The sequence below is a fragment of the Stegodyphus dumicola genome, chromosome 8 (assembly GCF_044657685.1).
Source record: "Stegodyphus dumicola isolate Sdum_Otavi_A_Nest chromosome 8, ASM4465768v1".
In the NCBI taxonomy this organism is placed as follows: Eukaryota; Metazoa; Arthropoda; class Arachnida; order Araneae; family Eresidae; genus Stegodyphus; species Stegodyphus dumicola.
The window spans coordinates 147,866,883-147,893,027 of record NC_140775.1 but is presented as its reverse complement, the minus strand read 5'-3'; the positions used below and the strand labels follow the sequence as shown (position 1 = coordinate 147,893,027).

Here is a 26,145-nt window from a genome sequence, read left to right as displayed (position 1 = left end):
AAAGAGAGGACTCTATGGCCACTATAATGGCCATTCCGTCTTCAAAAGGTTAACCTGTGGTTCATGGACCGCTCGGGGGTCCATGGGTCATATTTTGGGGGTCCGCCGATTGCTCCTAATTTTTAAAATGTTTGCATCAACATTTTTTTAAAAAAAACTTTTTTTTTTCACGGGCAACCTCTGTAAGCCGTCTGTCTATCATTTCCCAATAATAGAGACCTCCACAATACGAGGAAAAAAACATTCGAAAACCATATAAAATTTGAAATTTTTAGAAACACAAAGTAGCCTTTGAATTTTACTTAACTTGGAAATAAAGTGACGTTAAAATCAGTTCCGCAAAGTTCTTTTCTTGCAAACTTTTAAAACAAAATATTTGTTTTACTTTTTCATAAGTTGTAATTAAAATACTTTTTTCAAGTGTTTTTTTTTTGTGTGTGTGTGTGTGTGTGTGTGTGTGTGTGTTTGTGTGTGTCTTAATGTTTGTTCTTAATGTTTCATTTGATTATTTGATATTTTTTGTAACCCAAAATGTCCAAAAAAAGGAAGTATGATGAAAATCATGTAAAATGTGGATTCTGTTGCATGAAGGAATCGGACGGTGTTGAAAAGCCACAATGCTTTCTGTGTGGAAAAGTTTTGGCAAACGCCAGTATGAAACCGGCAAAATTGATAGAGCATCTCAAATCTCTTCATCCTGAAAATGCATCTAAAGATCTAGAATTTTTTACAAAGAAAGCCCAGTTTTCTAAATCTGGAACATTAACCAAACTTGAATTTGGTATTTCACAAAAACCTTTGGTTGAGGCATCTTTCAGAGTTGCATATCGTATTGCCAAAAGTAAGAAACCGCGTACTATTGGAGAGACATTAATTAAGCCATGTGCGCTGGAAATGATTGAATTAGCTTGTGGACTGGAACAGAGAAAAAATATTGAGGCTATTCCATTGTCCAAGGATGTGATACATTCAAGAATAGTTGAAATTTCTTGCAATATCTTGAAACAGATCATCGATGAATTGAAAGCATCGCCATTTCCCTTTAGTATGCAACTGGATGAAACTACAGACATCTCGAATTGTAGTCAACTTCTTGTTTTTGTTCGTTACGTGTCTGCTGATACTATCAAAGAAGAATTCTTATTTTGTGAGCCTCTTTTGCAAACTACAAAGGCAGTTGAAGTTTTAGCGATTTTAAATGTTTTCTTTTCCAAACATGACTTCGACTGGAAACAAAAACTTCATTCACTTTGTACGGATGGAGCACCTGCGATGCTTGGCAATAAATCTGGCTTAGCCCATTTGGAAAAAAAAGAGGCTCCTAATGTTATTGTTACACATTGTTTTTACATAGACATGCACTGGCTACAAAAACTTTTCCAACCAGCTTAAAAGATTGTCAATAGTTATTAAAACTGTGAATTGTATTAGAAGTAGAGCTCTTAATCATAGTCTTTTTAAAACACTGTGTCAAGAAATGAACGCAGAACATGAGGTACTTCTGTACCACACGGAAGTGCGCTGGCTGTCACGAGGGCAGGTTTTGAAACGAATTTTCATGTTGAAGACAGAATTATCACTTTTTTTAGAAGAAAAAAATAACTCACTCTTCGAATATTTCAAGAAAAAAGATTTTATATGTAAATTGGCTTACCTGACAGACATTTTTAACCACATGAACGATGTATGTCTTTCAATTCAAGGGCCTGATACAACAATTATGGATGCCACTGAGAAACAACAGGCATTTTTATTGAAAATGTCACTTTGGAAAATTAGAATTCAAAATGGGATATAAGCAAACTTTCAAATGTTGGACGAAGTGCTTTTTGAAAATGGATTTCGGAAAGATAGTTTGTTATTGAATAACTTGAAAAATGAAATCTGTGAACACCTGGAAATACTTCAAGTTTCATTTGAAAAATATTTCAATTCGGATGGAATAAATATAAAAGACGAGTTGTGGATTCATAACTCTTTTCTTTGTGATATTGACTGTATCGATGACACGAACCTTGCCAAAGATGAGCTAATTGATTTGAAAACAAAGTCCTTGTTAAAAATGGATTTCGATTCAAAAACTCTTGGAGAGTTTTGGTCTTCTTTAAGAGAAGCCTACCCATTGCTTGTAAAACGAGCTATAGCAGCCATTATTCCGTTTGCTACAGTATATCTTTGCGAAGCGGGATTTTCCACACTTGTCACAATAAAAACAAAACATCGAAATAGACTGAATGTCGAACATGATATGCGCGTTGCTTTGTCGAAAACCATCCTCAATTGAATCTGTTAATGAAGGAAAAGCAGCAACAGCCTTCACATTAAAAATTTTTAATTTCTTCAAATTTTTTATACTATTGAAATAAAAATATTAAAATAATTAAATAATAAAACAGAATATATTTTGTAATAAATTATGTTTAAGCCATTTTTTTTCACACAGGGTATCAGGTTCAATGTTCCTTCTAACCTTCTTCGGGAACATGCAAGGACCTGACTCGGAACAGAGAGCTTACTAAAGCTATGTTCAAAACTGTGGGAAGTAAACAGGATACACAAGAAGGGTATACAAAACCCTTTATTTTTCTCTATTTACAATGACTTCCGTACTTCGGAATACACCGACCCGCTACTTGGGGTCAAAACGTAAAAGTATAAAAATAAAACTAAACTCTAATTTAACTTTAGAATAATAAACGTGGAAGATTGGCCTTATATTAACAGGAAGCGTATGTAGTACAGAGAACTGTGAACACTACAATACGTTTAAAATTTATCAAGAGGATTAAAACCTCTGGCCTGGAAGGCAACAAGCAACTGCGTAACTTCTAAGGTAAGCGGCCTGCTTCGATTCACTGCTTCCTCTCTCTCGCTTGGCAAAAAGCCACAACTTAAATACTTGGCGTTCGCCAGACAAACTTTGCATAAATACCTTCACGCTTATAATTCTGGCCGGAAGTAGAAAATAAGAAGTGATAGTAAAGATTTAAAATAAAATAAACGTTAGTAAAACTTAAGATCCTTACATACTTTCCGCCAGAGTTAATTAGTTTGAAACTGAGGTCTAAAACGACCTTGTTGAAAACTTTTAGCTCTAGAATCTAACGCGAGGCCAATCTTTTACAAATATTTTTCGCTAGAAACTAAAAATTTAAAAGAAAGAAATTTGTTTTTACAATAGCAGCTCCCAGGATACACAATTTTTTTTCATTTGTACTGCATCCAAACAGGAGCTCTTATTCAAATCTGGTTCCTTCCAGAGATCTGGAAGGAAAACTAGTTTAATGAAATGTTACACAATGAAATGGCAAGTAACATGTATAATTATATTTCACTTAACATTCTTATTTCATTCATGACTATTTTAATTATCTCTCCCCTTGCTCTCTGACATGTGTTGTAAAAGAACACCAAACACGAATGTGTTTCTGTCTACGTGTTCCACACTTCCTCCTACAATCAAAACACTAACGTGTTAAAATTCAACATGCCAAGACCTCGTAACACACCCTAATTCCAATTCTAAACCCTGAGGTACTATTCTAAAAGTGGCTAACTCTAAAGTGTAGCGTCAGAGAGCCTAACTACATCATTCAACTTTTAACACATATTCACCATGATTTAGTCTTTTTACAGTCACACGAATAAAAAAAAATTTTAACATTAATTTCACTTTCACCATATCACGGTATTTCTTAACATTTAAAATAACAGTTCACATTGTATATAAGAACATATTAACATGCCGTTAAGTTTACACATTTGAAAAGATACATTAGTAGTACATTGTTAACTTCTATTCTTTTCAAAGCAAGTGCCAATTCTTTCTACATTGAAATACTACATTTCAAAAAGTCTTTCAGACTAAAACTTCTTTCTTGCTAGAATGATTTAAATAAAATTTATACAATAACTTTTTACAATATTTAAGTCTTTACACAACGCTATTATACATCAACTTTAGTTTTACGCGCGAGTAATTGAAAAACATAATACCAAAATCGGTAACAACTCATTTCTCGCCCTTTTGGCGATAAAGGTAGACCTCGCATGAGGTAAAACTTCTTGAAATCTGCCACTTGCAGTAAGAATGAAAGATTAACTTAATGTTTGCAAAGTAACAAAAAATTTTACTTATCTTTGTGATATTCAGACATCCTTTTCTGGGCCCAGTCCTTAAAGGTATTGCAGATAGTTGTTTGATTTATCCTCCTTCTTGTACGGGCTCGCCCTTCAGTGCCTTCCTCTGGAAGCTTCCTGTTTTCACCAGTTCGGCCCAAGGCGATATTTTCCGGAGTACCTTTGCAACTTAATGCAATTACCTCCACAACTTCGTTAAGAAAACTGAAGTAATTAAGAAAAAGCATTGGCTAAAGGGAATGAAGGAAACCGTTAAGGGTTTACGAGGAAGGAAGTGAATAATGAGTCCGCACTAGGGACGAAAAATTCTTTCTGCTTTCAACTTGTTTTACAAGATTGAAAGAGAGAGAGGAGATGAATAAAGGCGATCCAGTTCGGTCACCCTTGAATACCTTCTTTTTCTCCTCTGCTTGTGGTCTTGGCCGTTTGATGGCAGCTGGTCTTGGCGGAACCGGGAAACATCTTTCGTGTTCCTGCTTGGACCTCGTTGCTGGCCGTTCAAATTTTCCTTGTAACTTTTCCTCCGCCGTTGATGGCCCTTCCGCAGTTCGGCGACATTTGCTGCGGAGAGTCCTGTCGGATGAGTAGATCTTCCATTTTAGAGCCGGGTTATAGTTGCCGTCATTTCTCCTGGTTCTCTTCACATACGTCGTCCTTCTCCCTTCTTCATTCTGGGGTGTTCGTGAACTCTCTTTTCTGGACGGTGGAACGGCTTCTTTTTCTCGCTACCTTCAATTTTTACGCGGGGAAATTTTCTTTTCACTTGCTCCTGCCTCTTAATGGCTTGCCCTTGTACTTGTCGTTTTTCCCCCTCTGGAGCTTGTGCCTGCGGTGTCTGCCGTGCCGGATCCTGCAAAAGATCTGAAAATATTTGCATTTTATTACGATCAAAGTAGGGTTTGATTTGATCAATGTTTGCGGAGCAGGTTTCACCATTTCTGGCTTTCAACACTACTACAGCGTGAGTTATTTTTTCTATAACATATGGTCCTTCAAATCGTGGAAAAAATTTGGCAGTATTATCTTCTGGTGCTGAAGAAAGTGAATGCTTAATTTTTAAAACTTCATCCCCTACTTTATAAGTTACTCCCCGTCGTTTCAAATCATAATAGAGCTTCTGTTTTCTTTGTGCTACTTCCGTATTCTTTTTTGCTTCTTTTATTAGTTTTTCTATATCACCCATTTTAAATTCTGGGGCTCTTTCTTGCACATAAAATAATTTATCTAACGGCGTTATAATCTTTCTGCCTAAAAATAACTCAGCAGGAGTTTTGCCCGTTGTATCATGTTTTGCGGTCCTAAGGGCGAAAGCAAATTCATTGACATAGTTATCCCAGCTTTTATGAAAATTTTTAACATAACTACGGATAATTTTCACTATATTTCTATTGATCCGTTCCGCTATATTTGATTGCGGCCGAAACGGGACCATTTTTAAATGACGTATGCCCAGTTTTTGGCACATGTCTTCAAATATATTACTTACAAATTGAGGACCATTATCCGATATAACTTTTAGGGTCGCCCCGTATTTTAAAATATATTTATTTAAAATAGAATCAGTAACTAATTTCGCGGAGGCTCGTTTTAAGGGAACAATTTCGGTCCATTTACTAAAATGATCAACCATAACAAGGAGATAGCGACTTTTATTTAACTGACTTTTTGGGAAAGGGCCCAATAAATCGATGCCAATTATTTCATTTGGAAATTCGGATTTAATACTATTTAGAAACCCGGCCGTGCGGAAATTAATATAATTAACTGCTTGACATGTTGGGCAGGACTGGACATACACCCTTGTTAACTTTTGCAGTTCAGGAAAGTAGACTGCCTCGCGTACGCGTTGGATAGTTTTTCGAATACCAGAATGAGAAGCTAAAGGGCTGTCATGGAGCTCCTGCAGGATATTTAATCTAAGACTAGCTGGGATAACAGGTCGAAATTCGTTGTTGGAAATCGTAGTTTTTGTATAAAATAATAGACCATCTATTAGTTCGTAATGGGCCGCCCTATTTCTTATCGCCACAATATCTTGGTGGCTAAAATTTTCAGGATCCTTTAAATACTCATAAATGCTTCCAAACTCAGGATCCTTACCCAGTTCGGTTATTACAGTTTCTCGGGAATTTATTGTACATGCTGTGAGCATTGCCACCTTTACGGTATTACCTTGTTCATCTATTTTAATTCTTGATAGGGCATCTGCTACGATATTTTCTTTTCCGGGGGTATGCTTGATTACCAGATTATATTCTTGCAGCTTTAGTGCCCATCTTATTAACCTTGGGGATAAATTTTTCCCTGAGTACAATCTAGTTACCGCAGCATGATCAGAGTACACTGTTATTGGCGCCTTTCCAAAATAGACTCGGAACTTTTGCACTGCTAACAGAACTGCAAGTGCCTCTCTCTCGGTCGCGGAATAGTTTCTTTGTGTTTGATTTAAAGTTCGGCTAAAAAATGCCACGGGCTGCTGATTTTGCGAAAGTACAGCTCCTACCGCATAATCCGAAGCATCCGCTGAATTTTCTAAATTCTCATCCTTTTCAGGAAATTTCAACACAGGGGCTTGCGTTAATGCTTGTTTTAATTTTTCGAAAGCATTATTGGCTTCGGCCGTCCACGAGAATCTTGCCTCTTTCCTTTTTAATTTTAACAGTGTCTCAGCGATAGCTGCAAAATCTTTTATAAAGGACCTATAATATGAACAAAGTCCTAGAAAAGAAGAGAGCTTCTTTGCCGAGTCGGATACTTTTGTACAGCGATTATGTTTGATTCGTCTGTCTCTATTCCTTTCTGAGATATCTTGTAACCTAAATATTTTAATTCAGGGGCTGCAAATTTGCACTTTTCGACATTAACTTTTAGACCGGCCTCATTTAATAAAGAAAACACTTGTCTTAAATCCTGTACATGTTGGTCGAGATTATCACTAGTAATAATGATATCGTCTAAATAGATAAATGTGGACTTTCCAAGAACAGGTCTTAACACAATGTCCATGCATCGCTGAAATGTTGCCGGGGCCCCTGAAAGGCCAAACGGCATACGCAAAAATGCATAAGTGCCAGACTTGGTTATAAAAGCAGTCTTAGGCACGTCCTCAGGCCTAACCCCTATTTGAAAATAACCAGTCGTTAAGTCTAAAGTCGTCATAAATTTGGTTGATTTTATGTTCCTTAGAATTTCTTCAATGATCGGTAACGGATATACCGGATATTTAGTTATGGAGTTTAATTTACGGTAATCAACAGCGAATCTCCACCTTTTTGGATGCGTCAAAGGATAGTCATTATTTTTCTTACATAAAACCACCGGGCTAGCATAACTACTTGAGATGGGCGTTATGATCTTTTTACGTAGCATATCGGTAATATGCCATTCTATAATTTTTTCCTTATTCTTATCATACCGGTATGGTTTTTGGCGAACTGGCATTGCATCTCCGGTGTCAATACTATGGTTAGTAACCTGAGTAAATCCTGGAATATCACTAAATAACGAAGCAAATTCACTTACCACTTGTCGGATTCTTCCTTGCTCGTCATTAGGGAGGTGGTCAAGTTTTAACATCGGCGGTTCAGCCTTTTCTGCACGAACTGGTTTCATTGTCAGCTTAAGGGACGCTTCATTAAAATCCAGTGTTGCTTGTCCGTCTGAAAGAAAATCTATTCCTAAGATTATATGTGCTTGCAGATTCTTTACTATAAAAAACATCACCTTTACTTGTTCGTCCTTGATACGGATATACAGAGGTACTTTACCTATGCACTTACATCTTTCTCCTTGCGCAGCTAACACTGTCGTATTATCCGAATTATATATGCGATATTTACGAAAATACTTTCTAAAAAAATCTTCTGCCACACAGGAACACTGCGCGCCTGTATCCAGGAGTGCGGTGGCTGGGATATTATTCACCAACACTTCAATCTTCGGAAGAGTCAGATTTTTCACCATTACTGTATTTAACTTGAAGGAAGAGGGGTTTTCGTGGTCTTCGGATTTCCGCACCCTCCCGTCAGCAGAAATCCGTTTTAGTTTAAATCCTTTTTTGTTTCCATACTTTCCTTCTTTTTCCACTGGCCTTGAGACTTTTTTCCTGGGTTGCTATTGAACTGTGGACGTTCGCCGGCTGTTTTTGAATGCTCGGGTTTCCTTGCCCACTGATTCGCTTTGCCTCCGTAGCCGTGTGCTTGAGTTTGCTGTAGTCTTGGCGTACCAAATTGGTTTCGCTGTTAATATTGGCGTCTTCTTTCGACGTCCGCCGTTCTTCTACTTTCAAACTGGACTGCTAGCTCAAATAACTTTTCCAGTGTAGTCGGATTTCTTAATTCAATAAAGTCTTGCACTTGGGGCAGTAACCTCGGCAAAATCACTTGAATTATTTCAGGCTCCGGACGGTTTCCATACAAGAGTTTGAAGACTTGAATTTTTCTTAAAATAAAGCTTGAGAGATTTTCGATTCTTTGCTGATATATGCTGAAAAGTTCCGTTTCTAATTTCACACGATCCCTTACGACAGGGAAGGCTTTTACTAGGGCAGTCTTGAAATTCTCGTAGGTATAGGTGGGACTTCCTGCTTAACCCAAGAGACTTCTGCCTATACATTTGAACCAGTTAAGCGCTTGGCCCCTCAAAGCGCTGGTAGCTAAGATAACTTTTTGAAACTCGTGCACGGGGTAGAGCATGCAGTGGTCATCCAATTTTTCCAAAAATCTGGTTACCGGTGAGTTTCCATTAAATGTTGCTTCTGGTTTCATCGAAGCGCGCATGGTCTGGACGATGTAACCAAATCCTTCCAGGGCGGCAGCTGGCATTTCTGGATTCTGAGCCGTTTCTGCAGGCAGCACAGGTTCTTCTTGAAACTCGGCCATGGTTATTCTTCGTTGGGCGCCACTATCAGGTTCAATGTTCCTTCTAACCTTCTTCGGGAACATGCAAGGACTTGACTCGGAACTGAGAGCTTACTAAAGCTATGTTCAAAACTGTGGGAAGTAAACAGTATACACAAGAAGGGTATACAAAACCCTTTATTTTTCTCTATTTACAATGACTTCCGTACTTCGGAATACACCGACCCGCTACTTGGGGTCAAAACGTAAAAGTATAAAAATAAAACTAAACTCTAATTTAACTTTAGAATAATAAACGTGGAAGATTGGCCTTATATTAACAGGAAGCGTATGTAGTACAGAGAACTGTGAACACTACAATACGTTTAAAATTTATCAAGAGGATTAAAACCTCTGGCCTGGAAGGCAACAAGCAACTGCGTAACTTCTAACGTAAGCAGCCTGCTTCCTCTCTCTCGCTTGGCAAAAAGCCACAACTTAAATGCTTGGCGTTCGCCAGACAAACTTTGCATAAATACCTTCACGCTTATAATTTTGGCCGGAAGTAGAAAATAAGAAGTGATGGTAAAGATTTAAAATAAAATAAACGTTAGTAAAACTTAAGATCCTTACAAGGGGTCCCTGACATAGTTAAAATTTTTAAAGTGGTTCATTGTGCCAAAAAGGTTAAGAAACACTGTTATAGAGGCTAGTCGTATGGATCTTCGAAGCAAAAAGTTTAACTGAGATTTATTGGTTTACAGAAAAGTTAACTACGGTTGTTTACGTGCGTGGACGACTAAATTCTTCTGAAATGTTTAAAAAATGGGATTTGTCTCATATTCACATTACGAAAGGGACACTTATTCATGCCATGCATACGTGAATACAATGTTACGTATCCTACATTAAATATAAAGTAAGCGACATATGGCAGCCAGCCCGTTGTTTAAGATGTTACTCTTGCACTAATTACCAGTATTCAGTCATCTTAGCCACATAATCATTGGTAAGAATCACTAGACGCCAGATGTGAAACGAAACTAAATTGAGGTGAGAACAGTTTTTACTTTAATACTATGTTCTATTTCATGAGGCATAGTATTAAAGGAAATTACAATGAGACTTTAATAGCTTCACTTTTTTTCCTATGCCTTCTTCATGCTATCGAAAATTTTGAATGGAAAATACGAATGACAATTAAATTATCATCTTAAAGGCATAAAGGCGTAAATAAAAAAAAAAAAAAAAAAAAAAAGTTCCTCACTGGGACCGAAATACTCCAGAGTTTTGTTTCGGTTACAACTTTGGAAGATGAAATCCAGAAATAAATCACTCGCTTGTACCATTTATTCGAAAATTGTCTCCATAGCTAAATTCCAGATACTGTAGTTCTCCTTCGAATTTTCTTCGCAACTGCTGTTAAGTACTACTTTTTCCGACAGTGGCTTTTCTGGATACAAATCGATTAAGAAGCAACTAACACTTAAAAACATGAGCACATTGTATTTAATGAATATTGTACTGTCTACAGAAGAGCAATTGGAATAATGAAAAAAAATCGAGAATGTCTTCGATGATTTTGCTGACAGGAAACAAGCAAAATATCACCGTAAAATGTTGGAATAAAAATTTGATTTAAAAAATGGACACACAGCTTTTATTTAATTCCCTATATGTTGTTTTGACACTTTATAGATTTGATTCTTTGGTATATAAGAGGAAGGCAAATAGACCACACTGGATGGCAAAAGCTCTAGCTACGCAGTTGCTTGCATCAAATATTTCTCTCAAATGGCAATACTGTATTATGTGAACTGCAAACTAGTACAACTTCTGTAGAATATTCTCAATGCAAACAACAACTGAAACGAAAACTGCATAAAGTTGAAGAATTAAATTGTCTTTAGAAAGAAAATTAAGCTATTGCAACAAACTGCACGTAGACAGAAATGGACTATGTACAGTTTGAAAACTTTGTTAAACGATTTAAAAAAAAAGAGTAAGATAATAAAATATGATTATCTGGACATTTTGAGGAAATTCCTGTTAATGAAAGACTTTTCCAAGAATGAGCAAAGTGTGAGGGGAAAAAAACGATTATCAAATTACAGTAAAGAACTAAAGGCTTTTGCTTTCACATCTCTTTTTTATTCACTCAAAGCATATAAATACGTTAGAAAAACATTCAGATCATGTTTGCCACATACCAAAACTCTAGCAAACTGGAGCAAATCTATAAATGCAACGCCGCGTTTTACAACTGTATCTTTGAGTGCGTTAGATAATAAACTTAAAAGTACTTCCTATGAATTGCTTTTTTGCACTAATCATTAATGAAATGGCAATACGTAAGCATATTCTATTTCATGGTCAAATTTATCAGGGTTACATTAATACAAGTATTTAGAGTGATGATGACTCCCTTGCCCTTAGCTAGAAAGGCATTAGTGTTAAATGTGCATCAACGGCAAATTAAAAATCTCACTCGGTTACTTTTAAATTGACGGGATCAGTAGTGTACCTAAAGCAAATCTTGTGTTTAAGTGTTTCACTGTATTACACATTGTTAATATGAAAGTTGTTTTATTAACATGTGATAATTTATCTTTAAGGCTAATCTTTGGAATATGGTAACAGGTAGTTTGGCGACATTTTGGTAAGGCGATAAAGGTTACTAGCTAGAACTTTAGCAGTGTACATGTCAAGAGTGTGCGTAATGCCATTTTTGTGCAATTCTGGGATGCTTTTTAAGTGAAAATAGGTCGACGTGTACATGGATGATACCGTGTATGTGCAATTCTTAAAAACGCGGCAAACAGTGGGCGATTCTGCACTTTCTCCCAATTTCGCACCTAATCATCGTCATGATTAAACACTTTTGTTCCATAAAAGTTCTAGCATAAGCGTAATTCGGCTATCAGATTGTTAGGAAAAAAATGTTGAGTAAAAAAAAAAAAAGCCTTTACTTCGTGAAAACAAAATGGCGTCTAAAAAAAAAAACTAGCAGGTTGCTGTAGTGTTGGTCGCCAAATTTTCGCCAAAAAATCGCCAAGTTACCATAATCCGAAGATTAACCATCTTTAAATTTGAGTATGTTAAAACATTTAGGCTGTAGATTTGACTGCTCAGATTTCAATACTATATTTAATCATCCTGTCAATGGAGATGATATTGTAGCTTTTTTAGATCCTTGTCATATGCTCAAATTAGTCGGCAATACCTTGGGAGATTAAAAAGTGCATTATTGATAAAAATGAAGGATTTATTGACTGGAAGTATATCATAGCGTTGAAAGAATTGCATGAGACAGAAAAACTTCATCTAGGTATCAATATTTAAAATCAACATTTCAAATTCTTTAGACAGAAAATGAAAATTTCTCTTGCAGTGCAACATTTAACCAATCTGTTGCTAAAGCCATTCAGTTCTGTGCTGAGGTTTTAGATTTAGATACATTTAAAAATTCAGCAGCAACAGTTAAATTCCTAAGAAAAATTAATCATTTATTTTATATTCTCAATTCAAGAAATTTAAAGTGAACAGGTTTTTAAAACAGCAGTAAGTACACATAAGAGAAATTTGATTCTCTAAGATCTCAACGACTTGAAGAGGTATTTAAGTAACTTGAAGAGTAGTGTAAATGGAATTAAAGTTACTGAATCTAATCGTAAAACTGGCTTTCTAGGCCTTTTTGGTACGTATTGGTTTGTATATGACTGTATAACTTAGACGACTGTATATGACTTTTTGGTTTGTCTATGATTTACACTATGAAATATTAATAAAAAAGCTATTGATATACCTACTATCATGTAAATTATGCCAAGATCATACTGAAAGCTTTTCCCAAATGATTCGCATGCAAGGAGAATGTAACAATAATTCTATATCATATCAGTTTAAAATTTCATATAAAAAACTACTCGTACAAACTCAAATTAGCGATTTTGCTGATGGCAACTGCATCCCACAAGAATGCATAAACATTCTTACTGCACCTAGGACAACTATGTCTGAGAAAGTAATCTCTGTTACGTAATTATTTCTGTGAAAGATATATATTGAGGAAAGGTCAAATAAATACTACTGAATCTATTCCACAGTTATACACAAAAGTATTTTATTCAAACAGCAGATAAAAATTTAAATATATAGATAATTAAAAAAAACTCACGTTTTTATTACATGTAATGTATAGTTTATGGAAACAATTATCCCGCTTTGTTGGATATATAAGCTTAAATATATCCGATTGGATATAAAAACAGAAAGGTATGTAAATTTATGTCTTTTCATGGTTATTTATTTCGATGTAAAATGCACATCTCGAAATTTGTTGAAATACTTGTCAATTTGTATGTCCTAGAATTATTAAAAAGTAAGCCAATTTGTATGTCCTAGAATTATTAAAAAGTAAACCAAAATAATTTTTATGTTTAACCATTTGCTTATTACATTTAAAAATTAAATTAATATGTACGTACATTTAATTTCTTTTAACTGTGGTTTAGTAAATAACCAGAAGTTAAAAAAGTGCTTAGTTGCATATTTCCAGAAATGATAAACATATTTATTTTGAATATCTTATTACACTTACATATTGCTTTATGAAGGGTGTGTGTGTGTGTGTGTGTTATTATGGCAAAGCCTCGAGGGCTATCTGCCTAAGGGAAGGGATGCCTTCGTGGAGGACTTTCTAAGGGAAACTGGCTCGTATACACGTTACACATGGGGAAAACCACGAAAACGCCCATGCAGTCAGTCCGTTCGCGTGCTTTATGAAGGAAAAAATATTATAAATGTTTCTAAATCAATGAAAGAAATTTACTTCAGAGTGCTATAAATTTACTGATTTATGTTTTTTCTGAAGGCATATTATTTTGTATGTAAAAAAATAAAGATATTTATTCCCTTTTTACAGTTTTCTTTTCAATCATGAAATATAATTGAATATTATTTCATTTTTTATACCTTATACCTTTCGTAATGTGTTACGAATAGTTGTACTGCAGTTTTGTGTGGATTCAGAAACCTAACACTATAAAAAGAACACTAAATTAGCAGTAACAGAGCCAAAACGATCACTGGAGGTGCCGGGGTTCGAACACGGGGCCTTTCACATGCAAAGCGAACGCTCTACCACTGAGCTACACCCCCTTCACTAAGCCTTGTTGTAGAGGGTTACATAATAGAGAACTAAGAAAATGTTACTAAAGTTTTAGCATCAATACTTAAAAATAATTATTTAAAATATTTTCATTAGTACTTATTTTTAACAGAATTCGAAAACAATGACGCAATAAAATTCCGAAAACGTTATGCAGCGCGCTGATTGGTTACTGAGTTTTAATCATCAACAATGATAGCTGATTTTATCCTACGGTCGGTAATTCAGAAGCAGTAACTCGGATGCAGTATAGCAGTATTATCTGTACTGTTGCAATTTTAATAAAAGTGGGCATGTTTTTTTGTATCAGACAAAGACAATTTCCCAATACACGTAGAAATTTTCTCACCAGGAAACTATTAGAAATAAATTAGAATAGAATTTAAATAAGCTTTTATTTTTTTAACGTAATTTGGAGATTCCCTGAGCTGAGGAACCATCGGAATGAACCACCCCTTAATTAGAGCTTGCTTTTGATGTATATTACGCAAATCTGTTTGTTTAAATTTTTTTCTTTATGTGTTTTATCATTTTGGTTTTTCTGATTCCACGAAGATGAATCAAAATTAGACTATTCTCGAGTTTCAACAAAAAACGCCCCCTCCCAAAAGAAGAAAATTCTAAATATTGATAAATGGGCAAAATTTAAGATTGTTTTTTTAATTGCAATTAAGAATTAAATTATTTAAATTTTCAAAATATGCCAGTAAATGGTTTGAAAAAAAGAAAAATTTAAATATTATTTGCATCAAGTATCTGTCTCCTGAAATTAAGTCAAATAATGAGCTATTTCAATGACTTCTATAGCCATTAAAGAATTTCTGTTTTACTGTATTACAACTTAAAGCTGAACTATTAAGCATACTAAAATAAAATAACTTTCTTTCCCATTTCTTAAACATTTGTGTATGAAATGATTCTTTAACAAAGTACGATGATATTGCGAATAAATCATAAATATCTCTTTTTAAAAGAAAAATTGGTAAGTACACCCAGCTCGTTGCTAATAAACCTAAACAAACCCTTGAAATATGCAAAACCATCATTTTTAAATACTTTAATGTTATACACATGCATTTAGATTTCGAACTATTTCTTGTACATAGTAAACTATAGCTATCATCTTTATTACTTTAAAACAAAAATTTAACAATAGCGAGGAATTCCCTTATAAATTTAACATATTTTTACTGGAAAATGCATGCATGGAACATGCGTACGTTTTACTGCCGTAAAGCAATGTTTTGAGTTTACAAACATGGCCGCCGCTTGTTAGGTAAGGTTTCCGGACGGCAGAATTTAGGGTAGGTAAAAAGTCTAGCGCCGGCTATCACCATTTTTATAATGTTGAAAATAAATCAGAGATCTAGTAGATTGCTGATTGGTTATTTTCAGACTCTCACAAAAATTTGAGAACATTTAACAAAAACATCAACGGTGAATAACATATAGGAGATTATGACGTTATTTTGTAATAAAGAAATAGGCAATACCTGAAAAATCGTCTCTCCTGTTTTCTTGAATAATGCTTTGCCTGCAATTTCTATTATTTCTACGTTTAAAAAAATGGCTACTTTAAAGATGCGTATATGATCGGGAATTCGAAAAGGAATTCCTAAGAGTTGCGGATTTGTTTAATACAAAGCATTTAACATTTATTGGCATAACAGATTAAGTTTGACAAAGCACACCAGGGTTTTCTTCTGAAGAGGACGGATGCATTTGTGGAAGACTTTCTAAACAAAACTGCTTATTCGTATTCACGTTACACGTAGGAAAATCATTTACGCAGCCAAACTGTTAGCCAGGGTTCGCACCCGAGACAAACTAACACTATTCAGCAAACATCTCTAACCTCTCGGCTACTGGTGGGCCTTCATATAATAAAACGTTATTCAAAGCATCACATAATTAAAAATGACAGAGGCTCTTGAAATGAGAGAACCATTAAAAATGTGAAAATAATTGAAGACTAAGCTCCTAAACTTGCAGCAGAATATCAGTCATCTTATGGGATCTCTACTAATTTAGAGATTATTAAATTATACTCCAATCCACTGGATATACAAGTGGGCACAATTAAAAAAAAATTCTGTTAGTGGGAACACGGAAGCTTTCTTTTCAAAAATTTATGAGAAAAAAATTTTTCGAATATTTGAATGTAATAGTTTCTGACAAAAGCTATTTGAATATATTTGATGAAAATAATTAATTTATAAAGAAAATCGACTCAAAGAAAAAATTTTTTAAACTAGTTTCAAAGATGTAGAACATTATAAAGGAGATATTATGATATGAAGATAGATCTCGGTTTTTGAAATCATAATCTTGCTTTTATTGATAGTGCAATGAATCAATATAAACATTTTGCTATATTTTAAATAAGCTTTTAAGCCATCAGCACAAATAAAAGTGCGTAGTCTGAAAAATTTTAAATTCCACTAAAAATTATCTGTTGTGTCTTGAAATAATCGACAGGTTTCCCCTCGAAGTAAAACAAAATTGACATCAAAAAGTCTTTCTGCAGCTAATGCTAAATGCCGCCAAAATGGAGATAACAACCGAAGTATGACACATACTTAAATGTTTGTTATGTAATGTAGTTATGAATATAACTATGCAAGTTTAATAATCAATAGAATTAAAAGTTTTATGATAAAATTCAAAAATTGATGCTGCAATAAAACCAGCACATAGAGAGCATTCTGAAATGGAGATCAAAATTTATACAAAAGGTCGTTTGTTGTTGTTTACATTCGAAATGGCTTCCCTTTACTCCTATCCTAGAAAACCATTTCAAAATGTAAAGTTAACAGTAAACACGAATATCAAATAAATACAGGTAATTCCATTACCATTAAATTTTACTGAAAAACAGGAACAATAAATATATTTTGCTTTTAATATGCAATTCTTATTGTGGTAGGGCAATTAAAGTGTTCAAGAAAAGAGTTTTTAGACTTCTGCCTTGACTGATAGACTGAAATATGAAAAGTGAAATTACAGGTCTTTATTATTATTATTATTTATCTGTTTTTATTATGATTTTTATTATTATTTTATTTATTTATTTTCAATATTTTAGAAACTAGAATGGAAAACAAACTTTAAAAATGCAGGGTATAAAATGGAAAAAAAAAAATTACAAATAATAATAAAATCATCAACATGCTAATATAATAAGTTCTAATTAAGAATTACTTTAGCAACTCCAGTTTGGAATACTAAATCATTTTCAGTATTTCATATAATAGATAAAGGCGATTGTTAAAATGGTCGCTTTTATTGAAATGTCTTGGGCTTGCAATATATCACGTAAATATTTTAAGTCTTCAAGAAAAATATTCCGGCAATATTAAAAAAAAAATTAATTCATTAAAATGTAATGTCAAATTAGTAAGTGTTTAGATTATATTTAGAAATACCTATTTAAATTCTTACCTTCTATTAACGTTATCCTGTTATTGTCTAAGGCTAGGCTAACTGCTCTTTCAGAATAGAAGGCAAAAGCAGAGGAAATCCAATGGTGGTTGTTCACAAGACGTAAGCAGTACCTAAAAACGACGTAACAGTAACGAAAAAGTTAAATCACTAGCAAGCATTAATTCACGAACTAGGTGAAGACTTGGAACTAGTGCTTGCAACCAGTTGTTTTGAACATGGAGGTAAGCACACGATACGCTCAGATATTGTCGAATACTAGTTCTAAAGCCGCAGGCGTCTTTACTCAGAGAAAAGGGGCCCACTAACTTTGGGGTGTCTGTGAGAAGTATTCTCCTCCAAGAGGGGGGGGGGACATCGCAAGGAAAGACGGCAAAAATTTCTTGCTGCAAGTGAGGAAGAAGTCGGGAAGATTGCTCATGTGTACGTGAGTTAAAATTTTGCGTTCGAGGGGTCTGGACTTTTCAATTGTAATATTTTTAACTGATGTAGAATACAGTGTCCGTCGGGTGTCTTCTGTTTTAAGAGAGTAAATAAATAATGCACAAATCATTACTAGAGCAGAACATCCTTTTTTATTAGCAACTTCTTTTTTAATATAATTTAAAATTGCTTTATGTAATAGATCCGATGAAAGTATGATCAGTTTTCGGATAGATGATGCCAGTAACCATGCAACTTTTCACGGAAAGAGCGTAGAAGTTAGTCTGCAGATAATTTTACTGTCCACCTTTTCTCTATCAAATAACGAAGAGTCTGCATGCATACCAATGTATGTATGTTCCTCGCTTTGTGGAAAACCATAAGGACTTACAGCAAATAAATTTTGTATGCACCTCAAAGCCTAAATTTTATTATTTATTTCATATTTTGTGCGAAATTAATGCAGCTTTGGTTAACAAATTCGGCGAATTAAAAGCAATATATTGTCAATCGTCTTAGAATTAAATGTTTAAGTTTCGAATTTAATCAGAAATCTCCGCGATTTAAAAGATATATGTTGCCACTTAACAAAGTGTAGTATAGTTGTCTTTCAAATCTAATCAACAAATTCAGCGATTGTAAAGAAATTTGTAACTTTTCTGCTGAAATAAAATATTTTTATCTTTGATGCATTACTGAATTGTCCTTCGGCAAAGCGCAAGATATTTTTTCTTCAAATTTAATCTATTTGCTAATGACTCATTAAAATGTAAGAGTCATTAAAATTATTACATATTTTCCTTTTTCAATAGTACCTACTTTATGCGGGGCTTTAGGATTTTCGGCTATTGCCCTTTTGCCGTCGCCCTTTCGCCTACAGTACAATCCGTCAGCGGCTGAGTCATTTCTTCCGCCATCAAGTAGAAATAAAATATGTAATAAAAGTTGCTAATAATGCACATAAATTACTTATTTACAAATATGGGATATAAAGAATTATGTCATGATGAGATACAACAACATCACATTTCATGATTATGTGCTAAACCTCTGAGATATTCTGTAATATTATCGTTCCTAAAATTATAAAAATACAGTGCTTAAAAGATTTATCAAAATTTTTTGAAATTTTGATCAACCAGATCAGAGAAATTGTCCATGGAAGCAGAAAATTCACATTTTCCTGAAATCTTAATTGAAACTGTAATTACTTTTGAGTCTTGTTAGCACATTACTCTCTAAAAATTAATTAATATGTAGATAGGTATACTAATAAGTTAATTTTTATGTCATGTGTAACGATATATTTTGTGTAAAATTATTTACAAAAGCACTGCATATATTATAAGTGCTACCTCCCTTTTTTTTGCCTGCCTTCTTGGTGTAACTGGAAGCAAGCACGACGCTTTTCGAGAGTCCGGATTTCAAATACCGATGACGGCATTGTGCACTTTTTATTATTATACTCATTATTACATAATATTATTTAAAAGGTTTTAATACCAGGAATTTGCTGAAATGTAAATGTTAACAAACCATCTTGTTCTTTAAATGGCAAATGCTTAGAAAGATATTTTATCATAACTTTGGCTGCAAAGCAATTTCTTGCATGCAATTTATTTTAAAATGCTTGCAAAAAATTGAGCTTTAATATAAAATCAAAAAAATTAATGTTTTTCAATTATATAAAAACTATACCCCTCAAATCTTATCTTAAATGTGGTCAATTTATTTTGAAATTTCCTTATTATTATGTTATATTATTATGTTTAATTTTAACATTAAGCTTCATTCCATTATTTTATATTATTTTTATAATTATATTTCATATTAATGATGAATGCTTTTAGTTATTGATTTGAATTCAGCTAAATTCTAACTTTTCAAGTTTAAGACAGCTTTAATTTAATTTAGAATTAACTTACAGAATTTCGCTTCCTTTTGCACCATAAACTCGTGAGCTCTAGAAAGACTGTAGAGAAAGTTTCCTCTAATCTGAAACAGTAGGCAGACAAAATCAGAATAAGCATCCTTCTGTAAATAGCCCTTTTATTCGATCAAAGAACTGACAGTCGACTCCACTTGAGTTAACATAAACGAGGAAGGAAGCCTTTCTGTGGCTGAATGCTTTTTTCAAAAGCAATAATTCACAATATGCGAGCATTTATACAGATAGCCAAAGTGTTTCAAAGGCATTATGTTTCACGAAGACAACATCTTTATTTATTCAAACTCTTCAAGAAGCAATAAATATGTCCATATGTCGAATATTCATGTCCATTCATGTCCATATTAGCCTTATGGACATGATTTAGCCTAAATGGGATACGGGGATATACAGGTATAACACGGAATGAAGCTGCTGATACTGCAAAATGCCACACATAATGAAGCTGCTGATACAGAAGGTTGCCACATTAAAAGAAGTGGTTAATATCGATCTTCCTATTTCAAGTCTTACAATCACGAATAAAATTTCTAAACAAATTTTAATAAAATGGCAAAGAATATGGGACGAGGCCGATACAGGAAGATTAACTCAAGAATCAAACAAGTATCCTTAAAAAAAAAATAAAAACAAATGTCCTCTTAGTTACAAATAGCAACAAATCATAGAAAGTTTTCATCTTATATACAGCGATTCTTAAGAAGAAATGTAAGATGTGGCTGCGGAACACCAGCATATGTAGCAGATGTTAAGCATTATATATGGGAATGTCTATTACTTACAATTATTACAGAAAACACCAGGATTTGCAACAAAAATTCCTTCGAAAGATTTATTTTACAATACAAAGTGTGTGTCTGCACTTCAACAAATTATGAAAAATAATTACTGAAAACGAAGGCAAGGTGATTATAAATAATTAATTATATTACATTGTAAGGATCTTAAGTTTTACTAACGTTTATTTTATTTTAAAACTTTACTATCTTTCTTATTTTTCACTTGTCCAGAATTAAATGCTTTAACTTTTTTATGCAAATTGTACTTGCTAACGCCCAAGTTGTGGCTTTTTGCCAAGAGTTAGAGAGAGAGGGGAAGTGAGCCGCCTTGCTACTGCATTCTTACGAGTTTTCAATCAGTTGCTGCTTGCCTTTAGGGCCAGAGGTTTAGTCCTCTTGATATTTGAAAACGTATTGTAGTTTCAGCTGTTTGCGTACTACCTACGTAACCTTTTAAAAAGATCAGGCTTAGTGTTAGGCATTTGTAATCTAATTCAAAGTTAGCTTTTAGTTAGTAGTTTTATATTTTTACGTTCAGACCACAAGTGGTTGGTCTCTGTATCCCTGCTTGTGTCGTCTATTCCACACATACTTGAACATAGCTTTAGTAAGCTCCCTGTTCTTATTCAGGATACGTAATATTTCCAAAGCAAGTCAAAAGACATACAAGTCCTGACAACATTAGGAATTAGAAAGTATTTAATGGCAAGTAAAGATTATAGCATGTCCTGTCTACATTTGTGAAGAGCCACAGAATAAGAGAGAATTATATTTTCTTTCCATCTGTATAATGTTTTTCTTTCTTACTCTATTCTTTTATTACTTTATATGTTTAACAAAAGACTAGTGGGTCCCATTGACGAGGGTATTCAAATTTTCAGTCGATTATCGGAGATTATCGATTATTATTAGTCCAGCCAGTTAACCAATGTTTATATTATCAGCCTTATGTCTGTATATGCTGAGAGGATGTCTGATCAGTTGCCTGGGCAATATCGGCACAGGATTTAAAATTATCCCACCGTAGCTTTCTTCATTGAACGGGACGGGAGTTTAAAATATAGATAAATAGATATTTGATTAAGAAAATATTCGAAAAGTTGACACGCTGTTGCTCGTCTCCATGTTGCAACATCTGGACGCGTTGAAATCAAATAAAAAAACACCAGCAGAAAAGTGCAGAAGCCTGAGGACTGTGGTTTCCGGTATATCCAATCTGCGGGCAACAGTTCTTGTAGTATGTAATGGACCTGCAGAAATCGTATTGTGCATTTCTGCAACAACTTCAACAGGAATAGAGGGTCGTCCGGATTGCGGTCTATCACATGTGCATCCAGTTTCCTCAAATTATTTTGCCAAATGAAGTGCAGTTTTTACGGAACATGGGCCTCATCCTAGCATATGATTTAGCCTATAAAGTCGCACACTGCTTCATCAGTATTTTCTCTTTCAGATAAAACAGCTTTATCATTTCACCTCGTTGTTTCTATGTAAGTAGCATTAGCATGTTCTAACACCTAATTGAAGTAACAATCGTCCCACTCTGCTTATTAAAAGGTTTTCCCAAACAGTGCTTTGCATATTTTTTGTGATTGGCACTGTCTGTTCCTGTGAATCACATGATCTACACTTGTGATTGGTGTTGTCTGTTCCTGTGAATGGCGCTTATTAATTTGCGCAGGAAAAAAGTGGGTGTTGTCCTTCGAAAGTTTCGATTTTTTTTCACTGTAACCATAACCGTGGGAGCTACATTGTTTTAAATCATCACAATCTCGAGAGCATACCTTCAGATAACAACATCTGATATTACATTTTGATTGGTTCAGCGGATAGGCCGCTAGGGTTCATATGTTGGTGAGGTTTTTTATGACCGCCCTGTGTATTATCTTTACTGTAAAGTTTTAGTTATTAATAGAGGACCCAACTGCTTACCTTCATGCGAAAGTGTGAGTCAATTTATGCGTAGTTTCCCACTTATGTCGAGTTTCCTGTCTCATACTTATCTTTCAGAAAAAGGTGTATAAAACATACCCATAAAATTATCTTATGAGTAAAGTTAATCCAAATTATCTTATGAGTATTTCATATAGCATAACCATATATTACCTTATGCTAAGATTCATGTAGACAAAAGATTACATATTTTATACTCCACTTACCTTCAAATTCTTTTTTCCACATTTAGCAAAATTTCATAAAATTTTAAGAATAGAGTCAATAGACTGGAAAAAAAAAGAAGCTATGAAAATGTCTTTGAGATATAAAAAATGTCATTTGAATTTTGTCTGAGCCAGCTAGAAGAAGAAGCGCAAAGCAGCAATACTTCTAACGTACACTGTACAAATAACTGAAGTATTTTTAGCAAAATTAAATTCTCTTATAATGTTTACATAGAAACTTTTACATCTAGTTCAAATCTGGTATTTTATCAAACTGTATGGACTTCTATTCCTAAATCACCATAAAAATGCTATATGAAATACCCATGCGATAATCTGGAGTAATTTTACTCATAAGATAATTTAGATTATATTTTAAGCTACACGCTGCGTTTACAGCATTATCGATTGAATTTTCTCAGCCAATTGCAGAGAAGCTGCCAAATGATAACTGGTAATCACAATTACTATTCTAAATCAACTTAATATCTATCAAATATCAGTTACTTCAGGGAAGTTACTTGAAGTTTGAAAATAGTTTACTGTTGGATTTTACGAAACTGATATCTGATTTGATTTAAAAAAAAAAAAAAAGAGTCCCGACCCACATAAACAAATCAATGTGTATCCACACGATCGTATTCAGTGCAATAACATGTCTGATGTTATACATGAAGCCACTTAACAGAATATGATAAAAATATCATCACGAAATGCTAGGAAATAATTTGAATAGGGAGTTCATCTTCTTTGATGCAACTATCATAAAGTATAGAGAAGAGTGTGGCTATTCTCATTCCTCTTTTTTCGCCACGTTTGACAACTATGGTGTATTTCCTGTTCTTTAAAATGAAATCATACTTAAAGGGTACAAGTTGGGGAATACCTCGGAACATATGAGGGAACTAAAGAGTATTTCAGAGACAACCTTCTGGGAAGCGTATGAAAGCTGAAGTTTTCCTTAAAAACTTCAGCTTTCATACGCTTTAGTTACTATAAATGGTAAGTGCTTCATGGTAAGTGCTTCGAACGTATCAAGAGGCGTAAATACCAATAGAAATACACGAAAAATGTCAAACAACGAAAAAAATTATTCCCTTCAAGCAATAATCCAGATTTTTTTAACTGATTCATTCCCAAAATTTGTTGAAGGCATGGTGTGTAAGATATCAAGACGTACGTTTTTAATAAAATCAATCTAGTCTTTTAAATGATAATAAGATATTTAATAGTAAACATATAAGAGAGTATAATAATACAAACAGCAGAAACACAGAATGGGAAATTTTATTAAAAAAATGTTAAAATAATAGATTTGGATGCCATTTTAACTACACTATTATAATATTTTTATATCTCTTTACAGTTCGATCATTCGGAAACTCCATCATCACTTCACGGTAAGACTTCCATATCGAAATAATCACAAAAATTAAGGATATTATTATACAAATTATGACCATACTTCTTTCGTGTATACTGACATCTCTAATATCTTCAATGTAAATGAAGTAGAAGGCACAAAAGTAGCCGATAAAAATGCATAAAAGTAAAATTCGAAGAAATGTAGCCACACATACTTCAGTAAGTTTCATTCGTTTGGTTTTCCTTGGAAACCTGAAAATTGCAAGAATAAGTAATGAGAAAAAGTTTAGTTTACATAATCTAAAAAATATTTTTCAAGGAAACATTTCACTTTATAGAAAGTATGATTCAAAGATAGATAACTGCTTTGCTAGGCGTTACGCAAACGTTCTGAGGTAAGTTACATATTATTTTTTATTTATTTATTTATTTATTTTCAGATTTCAATTAACATTCACCGGCCAAATTAGAAAAACTTGAGTGCGAGGTTTAACTGATGAGAGTAAAGACATGGAAAAGAAATGCAGTGAACGTTATCGTAATTATGTTATTCTGAAAGTGATTAGTATTTCTCAGAAAATGAATAATTATTAGTACTTCATATCTTCTTTCTAACATGGCCATCTCCATAGAAGACCAAAGCCATTTGAAACCATGGCTGGCCGTCTTTGAGAATGTTCACTGAATTCTTATCATGATCAAGAATATAAATGATGATTTTCAATAAAGAACAGAAAGCTCACTTCAGTTAAACTTATTTTTTAACTCTTTTAAGTTTTAAAAATATTTTTACTTGAAAACAAAGCTTCAAAAAGTTTTATTTGAAATATTTAGGCTATTTGCTAATTTTTACTCTATTGCAATCAATACAGCTTGTCTTAAGAGTGCTTTGGGTATCATTGATTTATAATAGAGGATGGCCCATAAGTATGCAGTCACTTTTTTGAGTGTATTCCAAGCCGAGGCGATGGCAAAAAGTAAAGCAATTAAATACGTTAAAGAACATTGCAGACATAATATAACTATACAATCTGACAGCCTTTCCACACTCTACGCAATTAAAAATCCGAAAACTACCTCATCTATTATTGCAGCAATTCAGAAAGATTTACAACTTAATGTTTCATTCAAAATGGATAAAAGGTCATGCCGGAATACACGGCAATGAAATAGTGGATCAACTAGCTAAAGAGACTGCTATAGGCCAAGATGCAGAATTTATAGATATCCCATGGCCAACCTCTCATCTAAAACGGCATCTTTTATCAATTGCCATATCAAAATGGCAAGACGAATGGAATAACAGTGAAACGGGTAAAAGAACACATCAACACTTTGCCAAGGTAAACCCACAACGGCTAATTGCAAACCCACAATTAGTGCGCTTTGTTTCAGGCCACGGACCTTTCCGCGAATATTTCGAAAAGTTTGGTATTTCAAACACGAGTACCTGTATTTGTGGCTAGTTGGGAACGCCTGAACATCACATTATTAACTGCCCACTCACTAAAGATTTTCATATTAAAATGCCAACAACAAATATTTAAGCTTTTGGTAAATTCTTAGTACAACAAAAATACACAGTGCAAAAAGTCACAAAAATAATGGACATTCTAACAAAATTGGGTATAGATTTATGTCAATTAATATAATTTCATATAACAAGTTATAAAAAAGATGTACTAGTATAATAAATAAAGAAGTAAAGTAATAAGTGCAATCTATAATAGCGTAAAGCAAATAATATCAGTGCTCATAATTTAAAAAAGTGATTAATTTCTAGCGAAAAGTATCTATCATATATATTATATTTAAAATGTGCATGCATTTAATATGTATATGCATTCAAATTACGATAAATAAATACTGACTTTTTGCGATT

At 33.7% G+C, this 26,145-nt stretch overlaps 2 protein-coding genes and 1 non-coding gene across 4 annotated transcripts in view; 1 reads left to right on the top strand and 2 right to left on the bottom strand.

Moving 5' to 3' along the window:
* Positions 1-531: 531 nt before the first annotated feature.
* LOC146995996 (protein FAM200C-like) lies at positions 532-1,392 on the top strand. Its single transcript, XM_085823039.1, has one exon. The coding sequence runs from the start codon at positions 532-534 to the stop codon at positions 1,390-1,392; it is 861 nt and encodes a 286-aa protein (XP_085679165.1).
* A 12,674-nt stretch (positions 1,393-14,066) lies between these two features.
* TRNAA-UGC (transfer RNA alanine (anticodon UGC)) lies at positions 14,067-14,138 on the bottom strand. The gene has a single exon. It is a non-coding gene; the product is annotated as a tRNA-Ala (tRNA).
* A 10,027-nt stretch (positions 14,139-24,165) lies between these two features.
* LOC118179753 (uncharacterized) overlaps positions 24,166-26,145 on the bottom strand; it is a 48,231-nt gene continuing 46,251 nt past the window's right edge. For both annotated transcript variants that reach the window (XR_004756513.2, XM_035348918.2), the window contains exon 3: positions 24,166-24,515. Coding sequence is in view for 1 of the 2 variants with exons in the window: in XM_035348918.2 (XP_035204809.1) it covers positions 24,230-24,515 (286 nt within the window). In the remaining variant the exon portion in view is untranslated. The remainder of the gene's footprint in view (positions 24,516-26,145) is intronic.